The sequence below is a fragment of the Enhydra lutris genome, unplaced genomic scaffold, assembly GCF_002288905.1.
Source record: "Enhydra lutris kenyoni isolate GAN:26980312 unplaced genomic scaffold, ASM228890v2 scaffoldscaffold37, whole genome shotgun sequence".
NCBI lineage: Eukaryota > Metazoa > Chordata > Mammalia > Carnivora > Mustelidae > Enhydra > Enhydra lutris.
The window spans coordinates 32,130,524-32,145,881 of record NW_019154121.1 but is presented as its reverse complement, the minus strand read 5'-3'; the positions used below and the strand labels follow the sequence as shown (position 1 = coordinate 32,145,881).

The following is a 15,358-nucleotide window of genomic DNA, read 5'->3' as shown; positions in this document are numbered from 1 at the left end:
GATACTGGAGTCCCCTTCACTTGAGTAAACCATATACCGTCAACCAAAGACTGAGAATCTGCTGGTCAAGGATGTAGAACTGCCTCCACTGGTCAGAGAAGAGGTGCTTGGACTGGATGGGCCCTCACGGTTAGGGAGAGCTATTAACCTTAAAACCCCCAGGGGTCCCTGGGTGGCTCAGTATATGAAGCGTCCGACTCTGGATTTCACCTTAGGTCATGATCCTCCGGCTCGTGGGGTTGAAGCCCACTTACAGGCTCCTTACTGGGTGAACAGCCTGCTTAAGATTCTCCCCCCTCTGCCCCACCTACCTCCCTCTCTCTGTCTCTCTTCCCCCCACTCCTTCACTCCCTCCCCAGTAAAATAAAAACATAAAACTGCCAGTTACGTTACCAGCAGAAATGGGTTTCTTCGGGAACGGGGAGAATTGCATTCTGGGAGAGTTAAGCTGTGGCAGAACCGTAGGGGATTCTGCGGAGCAAAGGAGAGGAGGCCCCTCCACAGAGGAGGGGGCGCTGGGAGGAGGGGCTGCTGCGAGCTCAAAGTCTGCTGGTGTGAACTGGGAGCCAGGAAGTGGAGGGGCTTCTTGTTGGCTGAGCTGTTGCCAGGCCAGGAGGGAACCGTCCCTCCTCCCGCCCGGAGAGTCAAACAGCATCCACTGGGAGATGCCTCTCTTCCTGCCGGGTCTGCAGGGGACGGTGGAGGGGCGGAGCCCGAGCGCGGCCCCTGCCGGCCTCCCCACTCCGTTCCAGAGGGGGCTGGCTTGTACTCGTTTTCACAGCTTTTCCCACCGGGCCCTGCTTCCCACTGAACCTGTGCTCCCTGGAGGTGGAGCAGCCACCCCTGTGGCGTGGCATCTGCGATGAGTGGGACACTGACGCGCGGGACAGCTGCTTTCACCAAACAGATGTGGAGTTGGTCCCGTTTCACTGGGCGTGCTGGCGGGCTTGGTGCAGCGGAGGTGGACCGCTTTCCCTGGCGCTTGTTACTGTCTGAGGCTGAGCTCCATCTCGGTGCGCAAATCAAACATGCCGGAGCTTTCTTAAGTCTTTTTAGAAGCACCAACACCCCAGCTAATTGGTGCCTGAACTAGTTGTGTTGTCGGCTTTCAGATTTAGTGGGACAGTGCATCTGAGAAAGGCATGTCTTTGTTCCTGAACTTAACGATTTTCATCTCTGAAAACACAAGGATTCTCTTCCATGTGGAAAACCTCGTGCACCTTTGCCATGTACGCTTCCTACTCTCTGAGCGTGGGGAGCACCTGAGCCTGCCCAGATCCAACCTGCTTAACCTCGTGTGCTTTAAAAGCCAGCGCTGCTTAGATGTTGCCAGATTATCTAAACTTCAGACACATTTCCTGTAAGCAGGAAATGCTCTCAGTTTTTAAAAGTGTTTTTATTTGTAAAAATGCATATCTTCCTAGCCAGTTGGGTCAAGACTATTGCCCAGTGATTTTTAAAGGATTTGTAGAGAATGCTGCCCAGTGCTAACTTGACCGCCATTGTTCTCCTTGAAAGAAGTGTGAGTGAACTTTTTTTTATCAGTTAAACAACATTTTAGGAGAAGGAAACTGTTTAAAGTCTCTGAGTAGAATGTATTAACGAAGTTTCGGTTTCCTGTCCATAAAGTAAATTTAATGACACTGAGTTGACCACATGTGTTGGGCCGCCGGCCCCTGTACAATAGAACATCTGCGTATTAACTTTCGATTCCCCCAGAACTTCAGTACTGACGGCCTACTGTTGACCAGCTGCCACACCAGTGACATAAACCAGTAACATGTATTTTATATGTTATATACTGTATTTTGTATTCTATAAGTTAGAGGGGAAAAAATGTTACTGAGAAAATTATAAGGGAGAGAAAATACATTTACAGTACTGTTCTATATCGAAAAAAATCTGTATGTAAGTGGATCCATGCAGTTCAAACCCGTTTTGTTCCAAGGTCACCTGTATTTCATAGGATTATTCTAGAAATTGGAGTAATGAGTGCCTGTCAAGGGCTTATTAGTGACACGTCTGAACCATTCTGTAATGGTGGTCTCAGGTACTGTCATACAGAACTGGAGCACACTGTCACTCTGGGCCTCACCCCTCACTCTCCTCCCTGGTGTGGTCTTCTGAGGAAGAGTGTGGTGCTTGGACACTGTCGTCCTGCCCTGCCTTGGTTTTCCCTCTGCACTGCTGCCCACAGTCCATGTTTACTTCCTTTCTTGCTGCACAAGAAGAGGGTCTCCCCTCCCTCTTGAGGTTGTTGCGTGTCCGCCCTGTTCTTAGGACAGTGAGCACACCGCCGTGGTTCCACGTGTGTCAGAGGAGCCAGGGAACAGTCTGCGTGTGCTCCTCCTTTCTAGGGTGTTCTAAGGATACATTTTATTGAAGCTCAGGATCTTCAGGGGAAAGATACTTACCTTAAGGGACTCGTCAAGGGAAAATCAGACCCCTATGGAGTTATTCGGGTCGGCAACCAGATCTTCCAAAGCAAGGTCATCAAAGAGAGCCTGAGTCCGAAGTGGAACGAGGTGTACGAGGTAAGCTGTGTCCAGTGGTGTCCGTTGGCTTCTCCCCAGATTCTGTTCCACTCCCGCTACACAGGTGCTGGTTGGCTTAGAGGGCCATGTGAGTCATTTTTCTTTCATTTCCCATCTTTAAAAGTATTGTACCTTCTGTCCGTACCTCACAACTTCCTGTCATGCCAACACATAAAGAACACATATATGTTAAACTTTAATTACATGAAACTATCACAGTAAATAATTGACAAAGTGATTTCTGTGGTTAACATATGTGAGTACTTACAGACATGAGATTAATTATGTGCTGTGTTGTAACTTCTCGTTTAATGCATCTAGACATCTCTATGTCCGTCCACATGGACCTGATTTGTACTTGCTGTTCACTGAAGAGATGCCGTCATTCCCTTACCCAGAGAGACACTGGCTGTTCGTTTCAGCGTTAGAACCGCTGCTGTTAACTGTGATGTGAATGTGTCTTTCTTCACTTGATCCAGGTTTTCTCCAGACGAGCTCCTCAGAGTGGAATTGCTGCATCATAAATTATGCTGGAAGGAATGATACGTTTTTGCAGAACTGTTCTTCAGAACGGTCGTGCAGTTAAGCTGCACCGGCATCCCACCCTCCCATTCCAGCCTGTTGCCCTCTGGCTTCTCTCTCGGTGCTGGCGAATGGGTCACTTGTCTGTATCCCACCGGTAGCGCTTGGAGCCCCTTCAGGACTGGAAAGATGTCCCAAGCCTGTCCTAGTTTGTGGGTGCTGGAGCAGTGGGACTTGACCCAGCGAGTCTAATCTCAGATAACTGGAAACACAGTAGACTATTACCGTGTGGGCAGATGTTTCAGAATGGTCTGCCGTGGCGAAGCGTGTGTGGTTTGACAGTGACACGATGTACGTGCGCTCCGGCTCCTTGCCACAGGAGAGCAGGGAGCTGTTCACTCCAGCCGCGTTTGGTAGCCGTGTGAGATAACCACTCGTTGTTTTTTCAGGCTCTAGTCTATGAACATCCTGGACAGGAACTAGAGATTGAGCTCTTCGATGAAGACCCAGACAAGGATGACTTCCTAGGAAGGTAAACCTCTGGGGAAGGACAGCACTGGGTGCTCTTTCTTTGGAGTAGTGACACTTAGAACTAATGTAGCTTCAAGAAATGGGCTGTGTATGTGTTACGTGTATTTTTAAGTGGCTCTTAGGTACAACGTTTATTTCACCTTAGACTTGTTAAAAGTATGTTTTATTCCTATAAAGTTTCGCATTTAAGTACAAGAAGGAAAACTTCTAGATCTGTGTCCCAGCAGCCACTGGCCACATGTAGCTATTTAAATTAATTGATTAAAACTAAACAGTTTTAAATTCACTTTGATAGTTGTACTTGCCCCCATTTCAGTGCTTGTAAGCTCCCTGTGGAGTGTGGCCCCGGACGCCGGTGCCGCTGGCCGCTTTCACACCAGGCAGGCTTTGCTCTAGATTGGAAAAAGGAGTTTTTAAGCTTTTTTTGTTTGTTGCGTTATTTAGGGAGCAGGGGAGGATAGTAATTTACAGTGTGCCTACACATTGGAAAAGCAAATATTGACTTGTTCACTTAAATTGAACAACCACTACAGCCGAAAAACATGAGCTTTTAAAAAATACATCTAACCCTAATCTTTATTATTTAACTGAATTTATTGTGGCAAAAAAGATACAGGGATAGATGATGTTGGACAGATTTGGCCTCATCAAGAACAACTTGTGTATTGGGGCGCCTGGTGGCTCAGTGGGTTAAAGCCTCTGCCTTCGGCTCAGGTCAGGATCCCGGGGTCCTGGGATCGAGCCCCACATCGGGCTCTCTGCTCGGCAGGGAGCCTGCTTCCTCCTCTCTCTCTGCCTGCCTCTCTGCCTACCTGTGATCTTTGTCTGTCAAATAAATAAATAAAAATCTTTAAAAAAAAAAAAAAAAGATAAGTGGATTCCCAATCCTCTTCAAAAAAAAGAAAAGAACAACTTGTGTATTAATGCTATGACTTCAGAATCCATCATGAGATGGTTTATTAACAAGGAGCGACCGAAGAATTGTAAGCAGGCAGTGATGGATCCGATTTGCGTTCCAGTAAAACCACTGTGTGGCTCAGAGTGGCAGGGACTGAGACTGGGGACTGTGGTGATAGACCAGGAAAGAGCTGTGAGGGCCTCACCTGGTGCAGGGGCAGCGGCGAGAGAAAACGGGAGTGTGGCCATCCATTCTCGTCATCTCTGGCTTCTGCGGGAGGGAATTCCATGCTTTACAGTAGGGCAGGATTTTTAGGGGTCAGATAGCCAAACCAGAAACGTCTTTGGGGATAGTCCAAAGCTGTGGAGTGAGGACGGGAAGGGCACAAGAATGACTGAGCTGTGGTGACGGGACGGCAGCGCTGAGGGAGAGCATGTCAGACAAGAGGGCTGAATATTTTCAGACATTCTCAGCGCGTTATAAATAGCTGCATTGTGGGAAAACCACATTTTTTACAACTTTGATCCTGGCTTTGCCAAACAGAGCTCCTGACCTCCCAGAGACTCACTCCTTACTTCCTCACTGTTTCCTTACTTCCTTTCATAGTTTCGGGATAAGCCTGAGGAACGTTCTGGAAGAAGTCTGTTTCTTGATAAACTGTAGCATTTTGATACATTGCCGGAGTACTTTTTTGTAGACTAATGTTTAAGGTTATTTCAGTTGTAAGAAGTGTGTTTCTATGTTCTAAAGTGGTTGTGTTGTTATTTCTATAGTCTTATGATTGATCTCATTGAAGTTGAAAAGGAGCGCCTTTTAGATGAAGTAAGTTTCCTTTGAGTATTATTCGATTTCATGAGCACTGACACACCTACTCGTCCCCCCACATGATGTTCCGAAAACTTAGGCCTTTTAGTAATAGCAAAGTGAAAAGAAATAAGTTTAACAGCCCGATCAGATGGTATGTATTATGTGCCCACCGCATGGTAGAAATTCCTAAGAGTATGAGCACAAACCCACTATTTCAGGCAGGCATGTGCTCTCCTTTGGGAGTCCAGGCACAGGCCTGTGAGAAGCTCCCGAAAAGTGGACTTTTTAAAGATAGACAAAGTTAATACCAGAGCCGGCACAGTGCGGTCGTTGAGAAATTGTCACGTGAAAGCTGCCTATGTGTGCAGTGAGAATTGACAGCAAGCAGACACCACTTCGAGCAGGATATTGCTCTCGGAATAGAAAGTATTAAGAAAAGATTTTGAGGTGGCTTCTAAAAGATGGGTGTAATTGGGATAAGTAGGGCAGAAGTAACCAAGGAAGTGTTGAGATTCCCCTGCCTTCAAAGTAACACATTTTCCTTCTCACACACTCCTCAGGGCAATCTCTTAACACCATTTGGGGATTATCTTCGATGAATCGCTTTGTAGTTTTCACGCTGAAACACCTGTATGCTATTTTCTTAAGTAGTACGTAGTGGTGAATAAAGGCAAGCATGTTAACGTTTTTGATAATGAAATCCAGTATTTAAGATCAATGTTAAATCATCTCCTGGCCCGTAAGTTCTGTTAAAGTCCACATATAGAACCCTGGCAGTACTGGACAGTTCTGGAAGACATTTGAATCCTTGTGTGTAAGGTAGGGGTGAGGATGGTATTGACTCCACCGTGGTGGGGTCCACATGAGGGAAGCACTCAGCCAGCCCCTGGCCAGCAGTAGGTGCTGGGCAAGTTCCAGCCCCTGCTCCTGTCATCCTCTGGGGCTGTCGGCTCATTCAAAGGGCGAAGCAAAATATGGCAGGACTCAGTCCTTCAGCATTAATCAGGAACTATCGGTGCCTCACAGTGAGCAACTTGTGACATTTGGGGAAACTGCTTGACTGGAAAGGTTGGCTCAGGAGAACTTTTGTGAACATTCACATTCTTTCTTCAGTGGTTCACCCTGGACGAGGTCCCCAGAGGAAAGCTGCACTTGAAACTGGAGTGGCTCACGTTAATGCCAAATGCTTCAAACCTCGACAAGGTGCTGTAAAGTGTTTCCCGGGACGACAGCCGCCCCTCGTAACTAACCAAGATTAGTGTCCTCAGGTTGCGTAGCTACTTAGCTTAGAAAAATGACAGCAGTAATTTTCATTCTTGTGCAGTAAGTCACTGCAGGCACATCAGGGGTAAATTAAAGATAATGGAATTTTTTTAAAAGATTTACAGGTCATTCCCGCCTGTTTTAAGAGCTCTTCATATTTTGTGTTCGATACAGTACAGGGCTTTGGGGAGCCACTGATCACCTATGCTTTATTTAATTGATTCATACCGATTCTTGTCATTAAAATACATTTACTGTCTTCATTCTCTCTGTGTTGCGCGGGTTGGATGGATTATTTCCCCACCTTCCTTCTTTTCGTGAGCATCACAGACCTAATCAGGTAGAAATAGTCTGAACTCTTGTGGAAATACACCTGCTGAGGCATTTTGTCCTTTCCTCACAGGTGCTAACAGACATCAGGGCTGACAAAGACCAAGCCAATGATGGTCTTTCCTCCTCATTGCTGATCTTGTATTTGGATTCAGCAAGGAACCTTCCGGTAGGTAATGCCGCGGGTGCTCCCTTAGGTGCTCCTTTCCTGGTAACAGATCTTGCTGCATTCAGCCGCACTGTCACCTGTTACCGTTCCTCTGTTTTCACTTCACTTGCACCGGGGGAGCAGCACAGGGGAGGGAGGGACCGGTGTGTATTTGCTTCATGACTACAGTTTGTGTTTATACAGCTTACGGGTTTATCCAGGATGTTCAGAATGACTTTTACTCTGACGAGTTTTATGAAGTCTCCATTACATAAGAAAAGAATGTGCCTGGTAGTTAGGGAAGGAGATACTCGGTAGAAAATCACTAATTATTAAAATAGAGTTACCTAAGATGGAAATTATCTCTGTTTGGCATGGAATAAAACGAAGCAGCTCTCCCTACAAGCCCAGAGTCCTTCCTGGCTATAGCACGGCAGGACAGAAGGGCAGCCTGGGAGAGCAGCGCCGCTGAGCGGAGCCTCTGGTGCCCCTGCGTGGGGTTATCAGTCACATCGGCTCCGACAGCCCAGAGCACAGGCTTCTCCACAGGCTTGCTCTTGGAAAAAAATGGAAGGACAGCTTTTATAGGTAACGACTCTAACTGTGGGGAGGAAAAATCGTGCTATTTCCATTCACATGAAGCCTGATGTGACCTTCCACACCATACTTTAAACCCACTGTAATGTGATCCTTATAGACACACAGATTGTTGTGATCTCTTTTTTTCTTTTTTCTTTTTTTTTTTTTAGTGCCAGTTCACTTACCCAAGAGATGGCCATTCTTTATTTCATTTGGGGAAGAAAGACTAAAGATACAGGCTGTTTCCCCCCCAGAATTACAGTAAATGCTCACCCATCCGGTGCATTTGCGCATAGTCTCCCTGTGTCCTCCCCTTGTTGGCATCTGCCTGTTGGAGGCCCACAAGGAAGCCAAGTGTTCCCTGCCCTTCATAGTTTGCATCTGAGTGTCTCACGTTGGACTGTGCCTAGCCACGCCTCACCACAGCGAGACCGTTTCCTTTATCCCATGAAATACACACCCTAGTTTGCCTAGTGCCTTTCAAGGTTTTATAATGCTGCTTTATTTGCACTTAGCACAAAAGCAAATAAAGGTACTTTGTGCATCTCTATCTTTTATTTAAAGCCTTTAACAAAAGGGAATTGATCATTTTTTTAATGCTGGGTAGATAAAGTTGAACACTGTTTAATTACATGTAATTGTACTCTTTCTTTCAGTGAAGGTTTCTTGACTGACTTTAACTTCGTAAATTCTTATTTTTTCTTAAAGTGTTACCTTAACCTTTTGGCCAGTCTTCCAGTAAGAACTCTGTGACTTTTTCTGATACAATTTCAACTTGGGGAAAGTTGTTCTGTTATTTAACCTTCCTACAGAATTTCTCATACAGTAGAATTTCTTGTTTTCAATCACAGTAATGTTTGTTATATAACAAGCCTTATATCATCCCTGATGGAAGTGAATTTGTTGTATATTTTAGGATCAAAGAATAGCATTAGTGAATTGGCAAGAAGGAACCGGGCCTCTTTCGCACTGTGTATTTTGTCGTGTTAAACTGAGATTTAGATGACACCACATAACCAAACAGAAGCAGAAGTGAATTTCTCACTCTATTAAGACGGCACTTCGTGCATGAAGTGTGCTCTGGCTGTCGGGGGCAAAGGGTCTTTGCAGAACCGCTGCTGGTTGGGGTTTATTGGAGACGGGAGCGTTTGCCCGCCGGCCCCCGCGGCTCTGAGGGGCGCTGTGACTCTGCCTCTGCGCCCTGTGTACTCGTGCTGCCTGTGCGCCCATTGACTGCAACCCACCCTTCTCTGCTTTCTCCTCCTGTTTCCACTTTCCCAAGAGTATCTACGAGGGAAACTTTGGGTGTGGATACTTAAAAGAGAGGCGAGCGTCGGGACTAGTGTTTTGTGAAAATACTACCTCAGTCTATAGAGCACTATTTGTGAGTTCTCCGGTGTTCTTTCTTCTTCTGTTTTAATGGAGACTGCTAGAATGTGGGCTGAACTTCTAATGCCATCGACTGGGTGGCATGGTGTGGCATGCGTTTTTAACTTTCTTGCATGATTTCAGTTACCGTGTGTGTGTTTCTTTTGTGCTTGTTTTGTAAAAGTCACACTGCTGTAACCAACTTTGGTGACTACATCTGATGATGAGATGAACAGACCTGGTGAGTCATGAAAAAGCCTTACGTTCCTAAGCTGCTACCAGCCCGTAAAAAATAAAGACAAAAATTTTTCTGAAGAAAAGATGAAACCATAATGATTAAAACAGATTTTCTTGCAGTTCATCTCAATGTGAGATGTAAATACTTACTTGCAAGCTTTCAAAAAACTTCCTTAAATCTACTTTTTCCCCCTGACAAAACACAGAAGTGTTAGAACATGGGTTTCCCGGCAGTGCCAGCTGTGCCCATAGGGACGGTCAGTGAAGACAGTCCACCTGTAATCCTGGAATCTTACTTCGCCTCACATGTTCACCAGAGCTCCTAAGGGAGGAAAAAACAGATTGACTTTGTGATTCAGCTTCTATTAAGGAACTTAAAGAATTTCCAGGCATGGATAATTGAGCATTTCTAACCCTTATTTGGGAAGTTGATTCTGATCTCATTATGTCTGTTTCCCAGGGTCTTGCTCTGGGGCCTTGATTCCCGGTACTGTTCTTAATGCTTTTAGCGGATAGTGATTTTTACCTGCTTTGAGGTCAGAGAAGGTCACCAGTGGCTTAATCATTAGTCTAGAACTGATTTAATTCAATAACTAGTGAGATCCTTAAAGTTATTTGGCCTTTGAATCAAATAGTAGTGCTTTGCATTTTTGAAGAGTTTCCATTTCTATTTCCACGTACATTTTCAGATTATTCTTAATTGAAAAAGAAGAGTGGGGGAAAAACTTGAAAAATAGGTATTTTGTCCCATTTTATAGCTGAGGGAAATCAAGACCCTGAAGGGTTTGGTGAGCTGTTGAGGGTCACATAGTTAGGAAAGGGTAACCGTGGTCTCTATGAGTAACCATGGTGTTCCTGTTAAAGGCATTTTAAAAGTCAAAATGAGGTCAAAATGGTTGCCTATTAGCAACCGTTCTCTGTCACTTTTTCATAAAATGATCTTCTGTTTGCAGTATTTCGTCGTGGTAGGCCATACTGTGAGCTGCTGTCTGTAGACAGCAGTGTGCTTCTGCTGCTTAAACCCTGTTAGTGTGCAGTAGCTTCCTGAGTTACTTTTTCTCATTCTGTAACTGCTTTTTAAAGGAAATATTTCTGACCTCATGTCAGGATTTTTTAATTGCTTTATATATTTAGCTAAGACATTGCTGGGTTTTCAAAACCAGCTTTCTTCCCACATTATCAAAATCACATACTAGTACTGCTTAATGATTCAAATACAGGCATCAACAAAATGTTTTATAAAATAAATGTGAACAGATTTGATTGCCTGTTTTCTTTTTTAGACCCATTGGTTTTCAGTATGAAGTTAAATGTGTTTTCAGTTTTCCTCAAAGTCTGAGACCACTGGTATTTCTAATAAATGCCAGTCACCATGGACTCTTAGCTTCTACCTACTCAGAACATTGAATTTCCAACCCTGTGTGTGCATGACCACCAGTGAGGCCATCTGCAAATCTTAGCATTGCAGGACTTTCTCCCATACTGGAAACAGCCCCTTGACAGTACGGACTGTCAACACTTTACCTTCCTTCTCTTGATCATCAGATTTGGGGCTGAATTTGAAACTGGAACACTGAAGGTGTTCTCTGGCTCCCAGTGGCTAGCTTTACAACCTGAGGCTTGCACAACAGCATCCATGTGCTGAGTACCTTCCAAGGGCTCTACCTGGATGCCTCATTTCAGTCTCAGGCCATCAGGACCACTTTTCAGGTAAGGAGACTGAGACTGTGAGGGACGGAGGTTAGAGACCCAAGACCGCAGCGAGTCAGTAGCAGAGCTGGAATTTGAACTCAGCTGTCTAGTCCATCTTAGTTTAAAGTGAACTTGTTATCACTTCAAGTTTATAAGTTATAAATCTCTCCATGGAGTTTATCTGAGATGAGTGTTCACACTGTCATCTACTTTATAGATAAAAATGCTAACTATAGAATGTGAAAACCATTGGGTTTGATGCTGCTGGTGCCATCTCACTTTTAAAAAGCACAGGTGGCATCGCTTAAAAATCTTTAAAAACAAAGCAGAGGCACCCGGCTGGCTTAGTTGGGAGCACATTTGACCGTTGGTCTCAGGGCTGTGAGTTAAAGTCCCACACTGGGTGTGGAGACTACTGAAAAATAAAAGTCTTAAAACAGTACAGGTAGCTGTCACTGCTTCCGATTACGGCGGACGGCCTGCGGGTAGAAGGTGCTGTACACACCCAGGGCTCGCGGTGGCTCCTCCTGGTGCACCGTGTGACCTGGCCTGTGTCTCCTTCAAGCCCATGCAGCTTCCCACATCCACAGTGCTTGTCTGGCACCCTGACCCTCACCACGGCCTCTCTCTTCATTTTGCTTTCACTGATGCATGTTAGAGTAATATGTGCACTTAGCCTACATCACATCTATCCAAAGTGAGCTTCAGGAAGGCTTCTTATGACACCTGAAGATTGTCAGGCCTCACACCTCAGGGCGGTGGTTCCCAGCCTCACCTGTCCAGGTTCCTACTAGAGGCTGATCTGGTGGGTCCCATGTTTGTAAAGCTCCATGGGCTGCCTCAATGATCTGGCCTTTAGGTAACATTCATTCCTTTTGGCCGAACGTTTTCATCTTCTCATGTGGCCCACCCTGCCATGGCCACAGGAGGCAGGGAAGCTAGTTGTCCATCTTTGTTCATTATGAAATCTGCTGTTTAATGAAAACATAATAAAAAGCAGTTTGTCATATAAAGGTAATTACAACTAACATGATAAAATCTTTACTCTTAAATGTTAGTCCTTGAACAACTCAGTCTTGCCCTCTTGAAGGCAAGAAAGTAATGATTTTTTTTTTTAATCAATAAAAGTAGGACATAAAACCCATAATAATAGAACTTTAAAGCCAGGACAGACTCTTGAAATGATGTGACCACTTCTGCATTTGGTGCCTGAGAGAGTGGGAGTAAAGTGGAAAAGGCTCACCCCTGCTGTGGTTTTGCACAGAGAAGGTAAATTCCTGAAGAAAGTAAAGTAGCATCTGCTAGGCTAGTATATGATCTGACTTGAGAGCGATTTGGGCATGTGCAGCCTATTCCTTTATAGTTTAGAAAAAACCTGTAGTGTATTTATGGTTGATATTTGAGGGGTTTATTCAAGTAAAAGATAGCAAATACTTAAGGTTTCACTCCTGGGTTTTTCAAATCCTAAAGACAAGAGGGCTGGGAGTATAAAAAGAACAGTAATCCTAAAGGATCGTAGTAATCCTAGAAGAAATGTGTTTGGATATTTATAGAGGCTTATTCTAAGGTAGAATCTTGGACATAATTTTATGTGCTAAAAATGGGTTTTACTGGTTTTTTTGTGTCATTGTTGGTGATTTTCATTTAAAGATTTTTTTGGTTCTTGTTCTCATAAATTTTTGTGTCATTAACCTTACATAAACTCCTCATTGCATGTTTTATTAACCCTTGGTATATTCATTTTCTTCTGACTTGAAAGAGTAACCCATTAGAATTTAACCCTGATGTCTTGAAGAAGTCTGCAGTTCAGAAAGCTTTAAAGGTAAACTAATAGCTTCCCTTTGAAAAGTTAATTGAAACATATTGAAAGAGATGATGCTTTTTCGCTCTCATGAGTCCGTTGACAAATTACCACCCTACTAATGTCGTCATTAGTTGTCTAGTTAGAGCTTTTTTGTGACCCAAGAATTAGTAGTTAGAAGAATTTGTTAACTTTGAAGGTAACATTTATGAAGTACCAACGTGATACATTAAGCCGTCTGTCCCGTTGGCCTTGGGCAGCCGTGTCTAAGATGGTTTTAAGTCATCTGCATTTTAATTGGATTTGAATTTGTGAACATGGTGAAATAGAAGATCTGTTTAAAAACTTATCCAGTTTCGAGATTATGATTTCTAGATATTCTTCCCTTGTCACTGTGACTATCCGTTTGGAAATCACCTCTTCCAATATGCTGAGTTAGGGCCGTTTCTGAGTCGGTGACCTCATGGCTTCTGGTGCTGCTGGGTTTGGGTGACAGATCTTTCGAGAAGCTTTAAATTTCATCAAATGAGGTATATTGAAAACTAAGCTCCACTCCCTAAAACAACATGAATGTGTATTTTCTGGCTAAATTGTGAACTTTTCGATGAGTTACAGTGTTCTATTATTTTCCCTCTGATTTCTTTGAACATTTAGGCTTAAATATTTGGGGGAGGGGGTGGATTAAATGTAATTGTTTTAAGAAAACTCTATCCAAAGGAATCAGAAATGGTTTTAATCTGCTTCATGTAGGAAAATAAGTTCAACTTTACAAGTGAGGAGGACAAACCGTGTCTGCTTTCTGACATAATATTTATTTAGCCCTTAACCTACCCTGAGATGAAGTGTGGCCTAGCAGGGAATTACTCCTTTGCAGTACTAGTTAGCACAGAAGTTGAAGTAACTACTCCCAGAACACTGGAAGGAACTAGATCAGCAGTCTCTCCTCACCGTTTCTGTGGTATCTAAGGGTCCCTGACCAGCAGGACATCGTGGCTAGAGGGAAGGCTCTAACCAGACTGTCTGCGTTTGAACTGCAGCCTGGCCCGGCCTGGCCCACTCCCCAGTGTGACCTAGACTGAGATGTTCAGTCCTCTGTGACTTACAGACTGGACGTGACAGGATCTTCTTTGGAGTATCGACTTAATAAGATCATGCGTGTACAAGAGCTCAGTGTAGCGATTAATTATTATGACATTTAATTTAAACCTAACAACAAGGCTTTTTTGGTATCATGTCCATTTTTTAGACATGAAAACCAAGGATCAAATAGATGAAATTTGTAGGTCTCAGTAATCAGTTGCAAACAGCTGAAATTTAATTCAAGATAGTCTAACTTAAAAACTCCTATTTTGGGGGTGCCTGGCTGGCTCAGTCAGTAGAGCATGTGACTTAATCACAGGGTCATGAGTTCAAGCCCCACGTTGGGCATGGAGCCTATTTAAAATATAAAAAACTAAATGTTAAAAAAAAATTTTTAACTCATTATTTTCATTGTACCTGTATATCTGACTTGTGCTCATGCATTTTGAATATTGCATCATGGTAGAAGACTTAGTGATTTTATCTTATTTCATGAAATCTCAAACATCATTTATTTAAAAATAGACCATTATTTTATGTACTAAGAAAGAAAGAAAAAAAGTTCCAGTTAGGGCTTGATAGTGTTTATTGGAAGGATTTTTAGGCTTAGGATAAATACAGATTTTTATTACATCACACACACATCAAAAGGAAAATGGAAGCAAATAAATCAGTTGAATAAAGAACAACTATCTTACAATTGGGACCTGCCTAAAAACAGGTACATAAAGTTACCAACTGTAAGTTTCATTCTGTTTCCAAGAGATGTTAGAACGTTAAAAAAAAAAGAAAAAAAGTGTCTCAGAATTGATAAGCTATACAGTAACGCTAGGAATGAAAGGCTACTTTTCCGAGATGCAGTAAGCCCAGAAGCAGCTTTTGTATCAACGCAGCTGCTGTATCAGCAGCCGCTGTAGCTGAAGATGACTTTATTTCCCTGAAATGTAACGGAATCTTGGCCCGTGGCACTGCGTGGCACTGAGAAGGGAGGACGCCCTTCCTTGAAGGCCAAACTATTACCCAGCCACACCCAACTGCATGGGAAGTTCAGAAATAGAATTTTCATGTACATACAGAGGACTTGCGCTCAGCTGGAACTCTGGGCTTCCAGAGTGAAAGGAAGGATTTCGGGGAAAAGTTAGTATTCTCTGCCACAGTAGTCTACAGCCTTGGATATTTTTTTTTAACAATATTTATTTCATTTTGCAGAATTTATTCTCATCAAAAAGATGAACCAGAAAATAAATTATCACAGTATGTTTGGGCTAGTAATATTTTATTCCGATAATCATAAATTTGATGCCTGTTTCTGTCATTGCTATGGTGTTGAGGATTGACTCTGAAATTGTTTAACTAAAAAACACTTTTGTGACCTTCTAATTAATTCCCACTAACAGATATTTAACTGCATCTTCTTGTGGGGCTAAGTTATAAATAAACCTCATGTCCCATATATGTTGTGTTTTACTATGTTCTATCACCTGTCTGCTAAAGTATGCTTACCATTTTTTTTTTACTCCTGAATTTTTCTCATATTTATATCTGCTTAATTTAATGCAATTCTAGAT

General features: G+C 43.4%; 1 protein-coding gene across 1 annotated transcript in view; it reads left to right on the top strand.

Annotated features, from left to right (window-relative positions):
- LOC111154369 (extended synaptotagmin 2) overlaps window positions 1–15,358 on the top strand; it is a 79,900-nt gene that overhangs the window by 49,215 nt on the left and 15,327 nt on the right. Inside the window, exons 9-13 of the mRNA XM_022513919.1 lie at window positions 2,358–2,534; window positions 3,506–3,588; window positions 5,259–5,307; window positions 6,406–6,495; window positions 6,959–7,054. Of these exons, the coding sequence (XP_022369627.1) occupies window positions 2,358–2,534; window positions 3,506–3,588; window positions 5,259–5,307; window positions 6,406–6,495; window positions 6,959–7,054 (495 nt within the window). The remainder of the gene's footprint in view (window positions 1–2,357; window positions 2,535–3,505; window positions 3,589–5,258; window positions 5,308–6,405; window positions 6,496–6,958; window positions 7,055–15,358) is intronic.